The sequence below is a fragment of the Chroicocephalus ridibundus genome, chromosome 10, assembly GCF_963924245.1.
Source record: "Chroicocephalus ridibundus chromosome 10, bChrRid1.1, whole genome shotgun sequence".
Classification (NCBI taxonomy): Eukaryota; Metazoa; Chordata; class Aves; order Charadriiformes; family Laridae; genus Chroicocephalus; species Chroicocephalus ridibundus.
In genome coordinates, this window is record NC_086293.1 from 5,660,183 (window position 1) to 5,673,994 (window position 13,812).

At 51.7% G+C, this 13,812-nt stretch overlaps 1 protein-coding gene across 1 annotated transcript in view; it reads left to right on the forward strand.

Moving 5' to 3' along the window:
• The window catches only part of RBM6 (RNA binding motif protein 6), a 59,054-nt gene extending 46,498 nt beyond the window's left edge, over window positions 1-12,556 (forward strand). The window contains exons 10-23 of the mRNA XM_063348571.1: window positions 379-630; window positions 1,134-1,294; window positions 1,750-1,847; window positions 2,306-2,348; window positions 2,952-3,012; window positions 3,962-4,053; window positions 4,788-4,940; window positions 5,997-6,086; window positions 6,872-6,961; window positions 7,587-7,856; window positions 8,424-8,498; window positions 9,062-9,159; window positions 10,426-10,537; window positions 12,298-12,556. Of these exons, the coding sequence (XP_063204641.1) occupies window positions 379-630; window positions 1,134-1,294; window positions 1,750-1,847; window positions 2,306-2,348; window positions 2,952-3,012; window positions 3,962-4,053; window positions 4,788-4,940; window positions 5,997-6,086; window positions 6,872-6,961; window positions 7,587-7,856; window positions 8,424-8,498; window positions 9,062-9,159; window positions 10,426-10,537; window positions 12,298-12,423 (1,721 nt within the window). The 3' untranslated portion in view covers window positions 12,424-12,556. The remainder of the gene's footprint in view (window positions 1-378; window positions 631-1,133; window positions 1,295-1,749; window positions 1,848-2,305; window positions 2,349-2,951; window positions 3,013-3,961; window positions 4,054-4,787; window positions 4,941-5,996; window positions 6,087-6,871; window positions 6,962-7,586; window positions 7,857-8,423; window positions 8,499-9,061; window positions 9,160-10,425; window positions 10,538-12,297) is intronic.
• The last annotated feature ends 1,256 nt before the right edge of the window (window positions 12,557-13,812 follow it).

The window sequence follows — 13,812 nt, forward strand, 5'->3', positions numbered from 1 at the left end:
AATACATCAGGCATAGTGAGGGTATCACTGCCAAGGAGATTGTCCTGGACATGGATGGAACATAATCCAAAACCATCCCTGATTCGTGTTTGCCCAGGCAAGAGCCGATTCTAAAAGCAGGCCAGAAAAACTCTTGTCTGTGACAAGAGAGGTCAGGTAAAGGAGCCCAACATGAAACAAGGCAGTGGAAGGGTGAGCAGTACCTAGCTTGTCCTCTACACAACTTGTGTCTGCAGTGTGATAAGATACGGAAAATGCGAAGGGCAGAACAGGTTAGCCTTTTTTAAGGAGCACTGCAGCAGTGGCCAGAAAACAGCAGAATTAAAATACATGCTGAAACACTGTATATGGAACCAGTCAATTTCTCCTCTCTAATAGCAGAGACAAAGCTTGAGAAACCCGAGCAAGAGTTATCAGGACAACCAGGATCTCCAAAGCAGCCTTTCCAGCCCTCAGTTCCTGCTCCGCAGCAGGAGTGCCAGCCTCAGGAACAGGAGCCAAGGAAGAGGGATGAAGGGAGAGAGCGGCGACCCTCACAGGAGAAGAGAAGGGACATGGACCGGCACCAGGAGCTGCCTTCTCAGAGAGAAGCTGAGGAGGCCCCACCACAGGATGGTGGAGGAAGCAGAAGTGAGTGGCACAGGGTGCAATTTTGGATTTGCTTGCACTCCATGAGGCCATTTGCAGAAAGGGCAGCTTTCACTGAAACCTCTGGAGGCTGTTTCCATGTTGTACAAATCGTGGCATCAAGTAATGATGGGCTCTCCAGCTCTAAAGGTGCTGGCGTATTGCCTTTAGGAAAATTAATTCAGGGCAAGCTGGCTTCAGGATGTCATAGTTAACTTAGCACGGCAGCAGAAGTCTCTTTGGCCAGAAGTTACCCTGGGCTGAGCTCCTCTGAGGAGTGGCTGTGTTTTCTGGGAAGGAAAGGTTAGCAGTTGGAGGCGGTACTCTGGGCATCTCGCAAAGTGGAGAGAAAAAAAAGCGATGGCTTCCAGACTCAACTGCAAGAAGCCATGCTGTTGCTTTGAGTGGGTTTAGTTTTACTTGTGCTGTCACAATAAACTTGGATCTGAATGATCTTTTTATACTACTTTTTCTTGCCTGACCACCTCCTTCATTGTGTTTCACAGCAATTATGCTGAAGCGTATTACTCGATTCACTCCACCAGAAGTGATTGTGGGGCTGCTGGCCCCATACGTGCGTCTCTCCACGTCCAGCGTGCGCATCATGAAGAACAAAGCTGGCCGGATGGGGCAGACCTATGGCTTCATTGAACTGGATTCACATGCTGTAAGTGGTTTCCTGCTTTCACATGCTCCCCCTGTTGGCATCTGTAGTCTGTAGAAGTGGAAGACAAGAATCTTAATTAACAGACAGTCCTATGTTGGAGGGTTCACATATTCTGGTTCTTGGTGGCTGTGCTTTGGCATTAGTCCAGACGATGTTCACCAAAACTCTTCGGGGCAAGAGCAGCCACGGTGCTGCATTGTGTAGCAGCCCTAGGCGAATATAGTCCCTAGCTGGCTGCTGAAAACAGTCATAGGACAAGCAGAGAACCTAACAATGCTTTTAGCCTTTTTGTCGCATCCTAAATGCCCTCACTGATATTTAGACAGAAGTGTTGTGTTTCCTGTGCCATTATGGTCATCACGTAAGCATAAAGTCTTCCTTTCAGTCAGACTGGATTTGGGAAACAGGCTTATGTTTCCTTCTCATGGCTGTGAAATTCTCCTTTCTTTTTACAGGAGGCACTGAGGTTGCTAAAGATACTGCAGAATCTGGATCCCCCTATCTGCATTGATGGACGTACGGTGGAAGTGAATCTTGCTACAGGGAGGAGAAGGTAGAGCCAGATGAGGCAGTAGGGTTGTCCTTTGGGTGCTGTGCTGCAAAGCTAGAGCTGTGTTGTCAGACCAGGTGCTTAAAGGTTGGCACCTGAATTAGCACAGATGTTTCTACAACCTAAAAATATGTTGGAGAGCTGAAGGCATCAGAGCAAGAAGAAGCTTCAGTGGTTGAGCAGTATGGGGTTAATCATCATATTGCGTGGCCTCTTGTTACTGCCCAGCTATCAAATCCCATTGCGAGGGAATTAATGATTTCGGCTTTTAAAAAAGCAGTTGGAGAGATTCATCTTTGTGAACAACAGCAGCGTCTCTCTGTCTCCTGGGATGGACGCAATCTATCATCTAGCCACTGAAGATGGTCTCTCTGCCTTTATTGGTCCTGCTGATCGTTTCGAGTATCCTGAGGTTAATGTGAAGCCAGATTGACATTAACCTGTAACCTTTATCTCAACAGGAATGACTACGGGGAACACGGTGACAATTCCTACTATGGCCCGGTAGGTCTGCACAGCTTCCCTGCAGATCTCCAGAAAGGGAGGGAGCACCGGGGGGTAATAGACCTGACTTCAGCGTTTTCCCTCTGGGCTGCTGAAAGTTCAACGTGTTTGAAGATGGGATGATAATGCTTAAGCGTGCTCTTCACTGCTGCTGTGCCCCTGGCACTGTGTTTATAGTGTGCACAGAAGACGTGCAAGTCAGAGTGCAGATGCTGCTTGAGGGAGTTCTGGGCTGGATTACTCTATGCCATGCTTTTACAGAGTGACTTAATTGATGACTTATCCCGGTTCCTGGAGTGAATGTGTCTTCTCTAGCGCTTGTTACTAGACTACAGGGCTCTACAGGGCCCGTACTGAATGGGCTGGAGGCTTCGATACGGGTTGCCATGAGCACCTCATTTAAAGATTCACGGAAGATACAGAGGTCTCGTGCTTTGCAGCACTGTCCATTGCTCTGTAGATGGAAAGCTATGTCTGCTTGTGCTCTATTTAGGGTAGCTAAATGAGCTGTTTTCGTGAACTTTGGGCCTGTGAGAGGGAGGAGAAGCAATACGATGTTTGTCAAAGAGTCTCTGATCTGTTTGTGTTGTTCACTTACTCCAGGGCAGAAGGGGCATGAGAGACAGGAGGGGCAACGAATCACAGAGACGCACCAGAGCACAGTGTAAGTTAAGCTCTGCCTCACTTCTACTGTGGAGACTTTTCTTCCTTAAAAGGGCACTGACATGTAGAAATCAACCCAAAAATATTTTTAAAGGCTAAGAGTAGGTTTGTTTGCTACACCCACTTCTGAGTTCCTTTGCCAACTTTGTTTAGTCACATTTTCCTATCTGATGATGTGTTTCTCTCTACCCTTACTGTGCAAAACTACATGCAGATAAAGAAGACTTATTGTTTGCTTTTCCTTGTTGTAAACAGATGAGATAAAATCAGCCTGGCAATTACTAGAGGAGACAGAAGAAAATACACTGTGCAACAGTGACAGTAGCTGGAAGAACACTCCTGATTGTTTTACTAACTTATATGTAGTATTGCTGAGCTCTGACTAATAACACTTTGGAAATGAGAAGCATTCTTCACATTATTGGCCTACCCTTAAGGCCTTTGGGTTTTCCTGTAGAAACAGTTTGCTCCCCTTTCATGTACCCATGGAGCAACGGAAGGAAGGGATGTGGGGAGCGTCATCACTTTAAACAGGAGACTGTTTGAAAGAGCACAGCTCTTCCTTGTTCACAGGGGTGGGTGGACACAGAGCCTGGTATTCATTACCCCATTCTTCGGGAAATTACTAAATTTCATGTATCTTTGTCTGGTCCAGTGTTGTGGTCTGGTGATCTCAGCACAGCCCCTGTAAATGTGTTTTGATGTGGAAGTTTTGCCGGAGTCCTAAAACAGGAGAATTGTGAAAACCTGTCTCCCTTATTACTCCTTAAAGAAAAGAAGATGTAGGTCAGGTGATGTGAGGATACTCATACCTCTCTTGCCAGGAGAGAAAAGGCATTCTTTCCCACTCTTGATATTTTCACCAGTGTAATGTTTCCTCGTGATTTTGTTGTAAAAGGCAGGTTCGGCCTTTGGAAGATTCTGGTGTTAACTCTTGTCTCTCTGTTCAGCTCCATCAGATGTGTCCACGTACATCTATGATCCTGAAACCGGGAATTACTACGATCCCATAGCTGGGACATACTATGACCCCAGGACTCAGGTGAGTGCATGGGAAGGAAGCTTTACACCTAGTGCATTCTTACCAACTGCCCTTCTCGAGCCAGATTTTGCAGCTAGAGCCTGAAGACAGGCCAGCATAGGACAGTATAGAGGGGTTTGTTTCTCTCACTTAGTCCTCTGACCTGTATAAAAGGGATGTGCGTTCCAAAATACTGACTTAGTGAGAGGCTAGGAGGCTTATTCATTAGAGGCTAATGAAATCCATTTGGTGTGTGTTGAACCAGGAACTGTAGCTGCCTCTTTGGCTTCTGAAGCCCTGCCTTTGGAGGGCTTTTGGTCTCCTCTTCATTGAGTAGACTTCTGGGCAGAGCATCCTCGCTAGATTTTACTGAAGACATGTGATACGTGACTCTGTATTAAAAGATGGACAGCAGAGCTCTGTTTTCATTGGTGGTCTCTTTGCTCCCTGACCCCGGCCAGCAATGGTTACAAGGATGCCAAAAAAGAGCCCTCAGCATAAGTTCACTGGGACTATCGTCTTGTTTTTATGATACTGGAGATGTCCGTGTTCTGGGTGAGCAGGGTAGCACTCTGATGACCTGGCTGTGGTAGACTGTCTTCTGCCCCAGCAAAGTTGTGAAACCTTTGCCCTCTGCTCTCTGAGGCTCTGCGGTCCCTTCTTACTGTGCTGGTCTCCCCAGCCAAATAAGGACAATAAGCCCAATAAGAAGATTGCAGGGGTTTGGCTAAGTCTGTTCCAAATGCCTCTTTCAGAGAGAAGTCACGATAGACCGAGAAGCCTGCTCATCACCTACAGAGAGCAGAAGGCGGCGGCATGGGAGCCAAGAGCGGACGAATGAAAGGAAGGAGCCGCACAGCAGGGACAACAGGGACAAAAAGGAGAAAGGGAAAAGCACTTCTGCTAAGGTAAATCCTGCCAGGCGTCAGAATGATCAGAGATCTGAGGCCAGGAGGCTGAGGTAAGAGAAGTTAGGAAATGGAGAGTAATTTATAGAGGATTCAAAGAGGGAGGGACGGTGAGAGAAAACAATGAAATACATGGGGTCAGCAGCAGGGCAGGAACATAGTTGTTGTCTGGCCAGGTGGGAGTAAGCTCCTGAAATTTTTCTCTTGTGACATTAAGTGAGGGCTTCTCATCCCTTCTGTATGGTAAAGGATTCGGAAACATCCAGGTAACTGAGACACACATTTCACTCACGCTGCTGAAAGCACCCAGCTATTGTAACAGAGCCAAGAGAAAAATAGCAGAGATGTTTAAACATAGCAAGTCAGATAATAACAGAGACTCAGCTCTCCGCTAAATGCAGCTCCTGCCCCCTCCAAACATCACAGGCAGGAAGATGAGGCAGGCGGTGGAGGTGGACTGCGAAGGTGGACCGAGATTGAATGCAGTTAGGAGTCTGTGTAGGACCTCCTGTGTGGTCCCTCCCAGAGCCCCGGTCAGTGCCCTTCAGTGCTGCTCCCAGTGAGCAAACACTGTCTCCCCAACGTGGGGAGCTGCCCAAAGTGATGTTTGAGCACGGGTGCTGGGAGCAGGATCTTCCACAACAGTGCTGTGATACTGCCTGGGCCCAGGGAATGCCAGGAGAGTTGGTAGAGTGATTTAGCTATGAATGCAAGAAACTTTTTTGTTTTCTACCTTGCCTGTTAGTCTGTATGTGCTCTGTGGCACAACCAGCTCTGGGCAGTTGGGACCCAAGGGGTGTAATTATCCCTGATTTGGTCCAAGCCAGCCAAGGAGTCTCATCTGGTATGGAGGATGCCTGCTTTCAAGGGTACTGGCCTAGGGGAAACAAGGTGGTGTCTGAATGGAGGGTGATATAATCTCCAGTAGAAATCCTGCTGTCATTTTTCCTGGCTGCGTGGTTTCCGTGGATGCTCAGAAGCAGCTTCCTGGCTGCTGTGTGCACTGTCTCACCCCTGTGCTGCCGATGGCCTAATGCCCAATCTTGGGTTTTTCAGAATGAGCCTGGAGAGGAGAGGTTCTTTACGGAAGATGTCTTCAAAAAGCCATTGCCTCCCTCTGTGAAAAAGGACGAGAGTGCAGGCCTGGTAAGATGTTGCATAGCATTTGTCTTCTTCAGACAAGTGTGAGTAGCTAATGAACTGCTAAACTAGAACATGGCCAGGGCTTCAGACCGGTTCTCTGCAAAACTTGTAGATGTGAAGCTTCACCCCAGCCTGCTCTTTGTGCTGCTGAGTGTACAAGCGAGCATCACAGGTTCATCCTGCTGCAGTGCTGGGGGACTGCGGTCTCAGTATAAGGAAGATCCTGAAAACGCCACCAAGCTGGTTCAGTCTTGCCATGTATTGTGCCACAGACACAGCAGAGAAAAACCGGTGGTGTCATCCTTTCCCCTCCCCACCTATAGTACTTGTGCTTTGTCTCATCTCTCACAGGCAAGCAGGACCGTAACTCTTCCTGGAGCAGTGGCTTTCTCTGCTCCCATGCTGGCTGGCTATGGGGGTGGCTTCGCACCTGGTCTCTGTGTCCTTAGTGCGCACACAGAGGTCTCCAAATGTGACCTGGCCCTGTCCCAGCTCCATCACTGGTCTGAGGCACGGCAGGGCTGCTGTCAGCGTCACAGTCCAGCGGAGAGTGAGAGTGGAGCAGGCCAGGACAGCATGGTGAGCTGTTGCAGCTGTCCCTGAAACCAAGGGCCTAGCTCCAGGACAGCTCTGAATTCCCCAGAATGGGAATGTCTCCCACCAAAACCACCACCTCATTTCTGCCATCTGCCTAGTTTCCTTGGAGGCCTGTTTAAACGGGTACTTATCTGTTGCGTGCACTGAGTCCATGCTATGGCAGTCTTAACACCTCATCTTGATTGTTGCAGAATGAGACTGGAGAGGAGAAGTTCTCTGCAGAAGATGTCTTTAAAAAACCATTACCTCCCTCTGTGAAAAAGGACGAGAGTGCAGCCCCAGTAAGTGGCTCCATAGGATTGGGATTTGCTTTGTTTGAACCTGGGTGCAGGGCTAGGGAGGCTCACCAAAGCCTGGCCGTCACCTTGGATGGCAGAGGTGCCAGCTTCTCATGTCAGAGGAGGGAGCATTGGAGGCGGAAAGGTGAAGGCAGTTTGTTTTATAACTCTGAGCTTGTTTGTGGGCTTCTAGCATGGGGAAATTCAATACCTGCATTTAAGCCGGGTCTCCTCACTCAAGCAGCCCTCAGGCGGAAAACTCTTCCAGCTGCCTCCGAACTGAGGAAGGCCAAACCGCACTGATCTCCATTGCTAGAGGAAGTGACTGATAGCAGCTCCCTGCCAAATAGCCACTGCTTTGGTCAGCTTCTTGTGCTTAGGTGTGCGGCAGATTGGGAAAGCCTGGCGCCAAAGCACAGCCTGTCTGGAGAACGGAAGGGCATCTACCCTCTGGCGTTTAAATGCTGGCCAGCCAGCTTCTTCCCATTCCCTACCCCTGCTGCTGGGATGCTGCTCTCTGGCTCCTGGGCTGGAAGGGAGACAGAAATCATGGGGAGATTGGTTGGGGAAGCATGGCAGGGCAGGCTCGATGCTACGAATTGTCACGCTTTTCTGCGTCTTCCCTCAGCCCAAGGTGGTGAACCCTCTGATAGGACTTCTGGGGGAGTATGGAGGAGACAGCGACAATGAAGAGGAGGAGGAAGAGGAGGAGCAGTCACAGGCACAGTGGCTGCCGCCTCCCCACCCACCAGCACAACGTGAGGAGCAGCCGAGGAAGGCCAAGGCCAGCGACGACAAGCTGACCGACTGGAACAAGCTGGCCTGCTTGCTGTGCAGGAGGCAGTTTCCCAACAAGGAAGTGCTCATCAAGCACCAGCAGCTTTCCAACCTGCACAAGGTATGGGGGAGCTGGTGGCTGGGGCGCTGCGTGTGTGCTGCAAGCTGCCTTTGGCTCAACAGCTTTGTGATCCGCAGGGAAAAATGGGATGGTTGGGTGGGAAGAGCTGTGCTGAATTTGACACAGTAGCAGGCAAAGTTCCCATCAAAGCGCTGTTCAAAGCATTGTGTGAGCTGCTTGTTCCTGCCATGGGAGTGCTGTAACATCAAGGTGGGAGTTTTTAAGCCATAGCGAGATAGCTCGGGCTCGGGGAGAGTGGGGTGCTGGCACACACCAGTGTGATACAGCAAGAACTTAGCACATGCCTCCCCATGTTCTCCGCTGCATTTGAGCTCTCGCTTCTAGGAGGGCCAAACCGCACGCAGGTTAAAATAGGACCGGTTGCCTTCCTAACTATGGAGAGGATGGCTCCTGGCCTCTGGGGGAGAGTAGGTAGTCTGGGCTGCAAGTCTGGTATAGTCCAGGTGCAAGAGCATGCTGCTTTACCTGGACTCCTTATGGGTGGAGCAAATGACCCTGACAGCTTGTATCCTCTGCTGACGCTGGCTTCTGTTTCCTTCCTTCCAGCAAAACCTGGAGATACATATGAAGATCAAACGATCTGAGCAGGAACTGGCATATTTGGAGAAGAGAGAGCGTGAGGTGGGTCTGCAGTGGTAGGCAGACTTCTGTTAGTGGTCCTGCATTAGCTGGGTGTTGGTCCCAGGCAGACTCTCCACTTGATGGACCTGTATCTGCAGCCTGGGCACCACATGCTTCCCAGAGAGTCTTTGAACTGTGGGCACACTCTGCGTTTGGACCTGTAGGTAGTGCTGTGACTTCTGAGAGCAGGTCTCCTTCCTCCCAGAAGGGTTTGTGCGTGGTTCTGTTGCCTGCAAGCCAGCGTTGGGCTTTGGGCTAAGTGGGACCCAGATTTCGGTCTAAAACTGATGCAGTGTATGGGCTGCTGCTGCCTGGCCAGGACTGGGAGAGCTGTAACTGTCCTTTGTTCAGAAGGTGGCAGAGCTGCTCCCGGTGCCACAATTGGAAGGCTTCAGCCACAGGTCTGGGTCAGCCCAACAGAGGCCATCAAGACAGAATAAGTGGATTGTGGGTCCTAGAAACATCCAGGGTTTGTGGGTCTCCACCTGGCTGTAGAGCAGTCTCCTGTGGACTGTTGAATACTTCCTAGCTCCCGTACTTACTTTGTCTTTTCTGTTATGAAGGGGAGATATAAAGACAAAGGAAATGACCGGAGAGAGAAATTCCAGCAGATGGATTCACCAGAGAGGAAACGACTCAGATATGACCGGGACTCAGAGAGGTAATGGCTGCTTTTGGTTAGGTCTCTTCGGGGCTGCTGATGCCAGGATGGCATGTGTGCTGCTGGCACGCCGAGGCCAGGAATTGACCAGTGGGGCAGATCTGCGAGAGTAACAGCCAGACGGACTGAGATTCTTGTGGGCAGAGTTCCCCAAAGTGTGAGGCTGTTGTGCTGCAGCACTTCTCCGAGAGGGCAGGAGAGGGCCACGGGTGTGGAGTGCAGGGGTGGAAACGTGGGTTTAGGGGAAAGCGGAGACAAGCTGGATGGGTGAGATGGGGGGGTTTCAGTGTGCCTGGCCAGCCGCAGGGGGCAGAATGCCGCCTGTTCCCATCCGCCTCATCCTTAAGGCACTCGCTGTCCTCCTGTCCTGGCATCTAGCCATTGAAAGAAAGAGCAAAGCTGTGTTTCATCTGTTCCACTGACTCAGAGGAACACTAGGAGCTGTTTCCATCTCATTCGGAGTAGGTGGAGGAAGAAAGTGCGTGCTGTGCGGAGCTCTCGAAAGGCCTGCCTGCTGCAAGCTCGCGTGTTCCAGTGGGCTGAGGAACTGCTAGGCATGTGTTGAAGACAAAACTGGTTATGTGCCTGTTCCCTTCTGGTACAGCACCTCAGAAGGAGACCTTTCCTCCGTGTCTTGCAGTTTAAAAATCTGCGTCTTCTCCTTCCTCTGTTTTCCTGGAATAGCTGTGGATAAACTAAAGCAGTTTGTGTGCAGCATCGTCAGCAGCCAGAAAGTAGAACTTGCCTGAAGGAAGCTATTTTCGTGCTGAGCGGTTTTCAAAACTATGGGGTTTGGTTAATGGTCTTGGATGAGTAATGACCAAGTGGGGGAAAGGGTGTCTGAATCAACGCTGCATCTGTTGAGCTCAATGACCACAGCGCTGGGAGAAAAGAAAGATCTAACAGAGCAGCAGAGATTAGACTTCACTTTCTAGCCATTGCTAAAATTCGGATTAAGAAATGCAAGCACAGAATGCTCCTGGCTTGCTCGTACCATAAATATTTTGGAATCTGAGCTCATTTCCTGTGCCCTGGTGTGTTTTCCCCTGAGGTGGGACAAAGAGTTATGCGGTCCAAGGTGTCTGAGCCCTTCACACAGAATCCACCGGGTTGGTTTCCTTGGGCAGTGTGCTTCTTGCAAGCAACTTGGGTATCCCTCAGGAGAGGCTGGAATGTCGATGAAAGTGCTATTAAGCAGACCTAAAAATCCCTGGCGTGTGTTCGAAGCGTTGCAAAACTGGACCATTGATTCTGCCTCTGTTGCAGTGACTATGACCCAAGGGTTGATAGCAACAACAAAGGGAACCGAATGTTGCAGTCCACGGGCTGGAAGAAAGGCTTCGGCCACAACCAGCAGGGCACAACATCACCGCTGGAGGTGAGTCTTCCCTTCATTTCAAAACACATCACTGTCCTGCAGCAGGTAATGTCTCCCAAGGCAGCTGGAGGGAGTTTCCAGCCGGAACCAGAGTCAGACTGCAAGTCTTGGCGCCCACTTGATGGAATAATATGTGTGCGCTAATTAACTTTGCAGGCTGGGAGGGGCTGCAAGTATGTTGGCAATGGAAAAAGGTTAGAATTTATATGGGTCTGGAGGGGCTGAGAATAGAGTAACAGTGAGTAGGGAGGGTGTGAGCATCTGATTAATACCTGCCCAAAGCCAGGCTGGGGTTTGAGCAGGTCACCAGCTCAGTGCTCTGCAGCCACGTGAGCTGGGGGAGAAGGTGAGCATCCTCCGGGGAGGCGTGAGCGTAGCCAAAGCCACGGGGCATGTGGTAACTGTTTGTCTACTCTGCGCATGAGGCTCTCGCTGCCGTTCTGGACTTTGGAAGGGAATACGAGGGTACGTGGCCTGATGAGGAGCAGAGTCCCATCAACAAAGGTCTTCAGGGAGAGGCAGGGTTGGGTAGATCCTGCCTTCTGGGACAGGCTGGTCTCTCAGCGGACGTTCATTTGCTGCAGAGGGTTTATGTGACAAGTGGCCTGGGGCAGGGACCTCTCTCCCTTGCCCAGGGGCACGCGAGCAGCACCATGCCCTTGTGCCAGCAGGTTTGTCGCCTGGCTGCCATGGTGTCGGGGCATTGCTGAGGGGCAGGCGACTTGCAGCGCAGCTCACGTTGCAACATTCCGTTTGCGGTCGAGTGTATCGCTAAAGGGAAATATTTGAGGCTTCGTGACGTGTGTTTGCTTGAGCCCACACAAGGGCAAGATTCCCTCTTCAGTGCAGACAGCAGGAACCGGCCCCAGCTGTTGCTCAGCCCTCATGGAGAGCTTCCTGTGGCCATAAAACAGGCTTTGTCGAAGAGCCAGCTCCGGCGATGCGCTCTGGGAGGTCTGACCTCCGATCAGGGCTCCGGGACTGGACTGGATGGGGGAGCTGATTGCAAAGCACAGCGCTCATACAATTCCTCTAAAGGCCTCCCAAAAGAGCCCTGGAGACGTGCTTTCTTCCCGCTTCCAAGTCGTGCAAAGCCGTGTACCCACTTCAGCCCCACAGGACTTTGATCTCTCGGCCTAATTGATCACATCTCTGGTATTCAGATAAGTCGGACTTCAAAGCAAGAGAACCTTTCAGCCTTGGGCCTGCTCTCCTGGGCTAACTCTGGGCAGGTATTACTCAACAATTCAGATGCTGGCTGCAAAAGCCGGTCTTTAAAAACTGGTTGAAATTCAAAGTGAGCTACCAGAGCCCACGGGATCTCTGTTAGAGGAGAGAACAGCTGAGCTTGTGCAAACGCAGGCTAACTGCAGACAGCTCCCCGGGAGCCCGGCTCCCTCGCTGGCGCTCTCCTTTGCTCTCTTCCGATCCTCACTCACACACGGCTGTCTCTCGGCTCCCGGCGCTGCGCTCTTTTGGCTGCCCGCTCCCACCCCACCGTATGCTCCTGTTGGTCTCCGCAGCCCATCCCTGCGGTTTGATTCTCACCGGGCATTTGCCGGCTGTGTTTTTGTTGCCCGCAAAGGGCCGATAGTTTCTCGTGAACGGCTTTTGGAGGAACGCAGTGCGCTTGCTTTCGCTCCTCTCCCCGATCCACGCGGCAGCAGTCGGCTGTCCTGAAGCAGCCTGGGGGAAGCCTTTTCTTCGTGGGCAGCGGGCGAGGAGGAGAAATCACTAACACGAGCTGTGTCTGTTTTCAGGCAGAAAATCGGAAGAAGGGCCCTGGCCTTGGGGCCCCGGGGAAGCCCAGCAAGAGGCAGTCCAACGAGACCTACCGCGACGCCGTCCGGAGAGTCATGTTTGCCCGCTATAAGGAACTTGAGTGAATGGCAGAGAAAACCCCAAGCCTCTCTTTCCCGTCTCTCTCATCTCTCTCTCACTCTCTGTGTCATGTTCTCTTGGGGGTTTGGCCTTTTTTTTTTTTTTTTTTTTTTCCTTTTGAATTGTTACAGGTTTTGCTGCTAGAATTTTTTTTAATAAAACTGAAAATTTGTCAGTGCGTGTCTCTTGCCTAAAATGGCATGTTTTATAAGCATGTGATGCTTTGCAAGAGTCCCATCCTGTTTTGCTGTCTGCTGATGAGGTCTCTGGGGCTTATGCCCGTGTCGGTGGGGCTGGGACGGGTTTGGTCACCGTCCCGCAGCGCGTCCCCTGCCAGCTCAGGTGCTGCTGGTGCCGTGTACTCGTGGGTCAGGATGTGACCTGGCAACAGGGGACAGCCCTGAGGCCTGGGTGGAATTCAGGAACAGGAGCGACCTGTGTGGGATTCATCCTGGCTGTTAGCAGGGACAACTGGGTTCAATTAATAGCAACAGCTTAATGGCTAAAGGGGATCTAACTGGTGCTGGGCGTCATCTGGGCTTCCCAACCGGGCTCCCCACAGAGCCTGGGGAGGGCTGGATCTGCTGACAGTGGTGTTGGAGACCATCATGGGGACATAGCCATGCTGGTCCCCGGTGGCAGGGGCTGTGTAGTGGCCCACAAGGGACGGTGTTTGTCAGAGGAAAAGCCATTTTGAGCAAGTGCTGCTCGCGCAGCCCCGGGGGGGCGCAGAGGCAGGTCCTGGGCAGGGGGTTTGGCCACATAACAGGGCGGTTTGGCCAAAGCGTGACGAAAGTGTGCGTGTGTGTGTGTTGAGCATGGCAGGGATCGCGGGTGGCAAGGCTGAGCGTGGCCTATATGGATAAGGATGACGCTGATGGCAGTGGCCGGCGGGAGCAGACGATGTGCCAGATGGGCAGGCGGGTGGTGACGGGGCTGCGGTGGCTGGCACCCACCGCTGCTTTCCTGCTCGCCTAGCAGAGAGCGGGCTCCGACATTGCTTTCAAATATCCCAAAGGAGGGAAAACGAGAGACACCTGGAAGCTGAAGACATCAAGATGTGGAGGCGAAGGGCCACCTGCAACAGCTGACAACTTCCATAGGGAGCACAACGCCTGTCCGAGCTGCGTTTCCTTGTCTCCCACACAGACAACGCCAGAGAGGTGTGGGGGACTTGCTCGCTGCCACCCCGGTCCTTGGAGGGTCCTGGCGGAGGTGGGGAGGGACGTTGCGGTGGTGGTGAGTACAGGGGCGTGAGGGGGAGGGAACGTGTGCGCCGTGGGCCATCGTATTGCTTGGAACGGGTTTGTAGCAGCCCCCTCCTGCCCGAGAGCCCCCTCGGTGGTGGGTGCAGGGGCTCTGAGCAAACCCGGGGAGAGGAGCTGCTCAAGAAA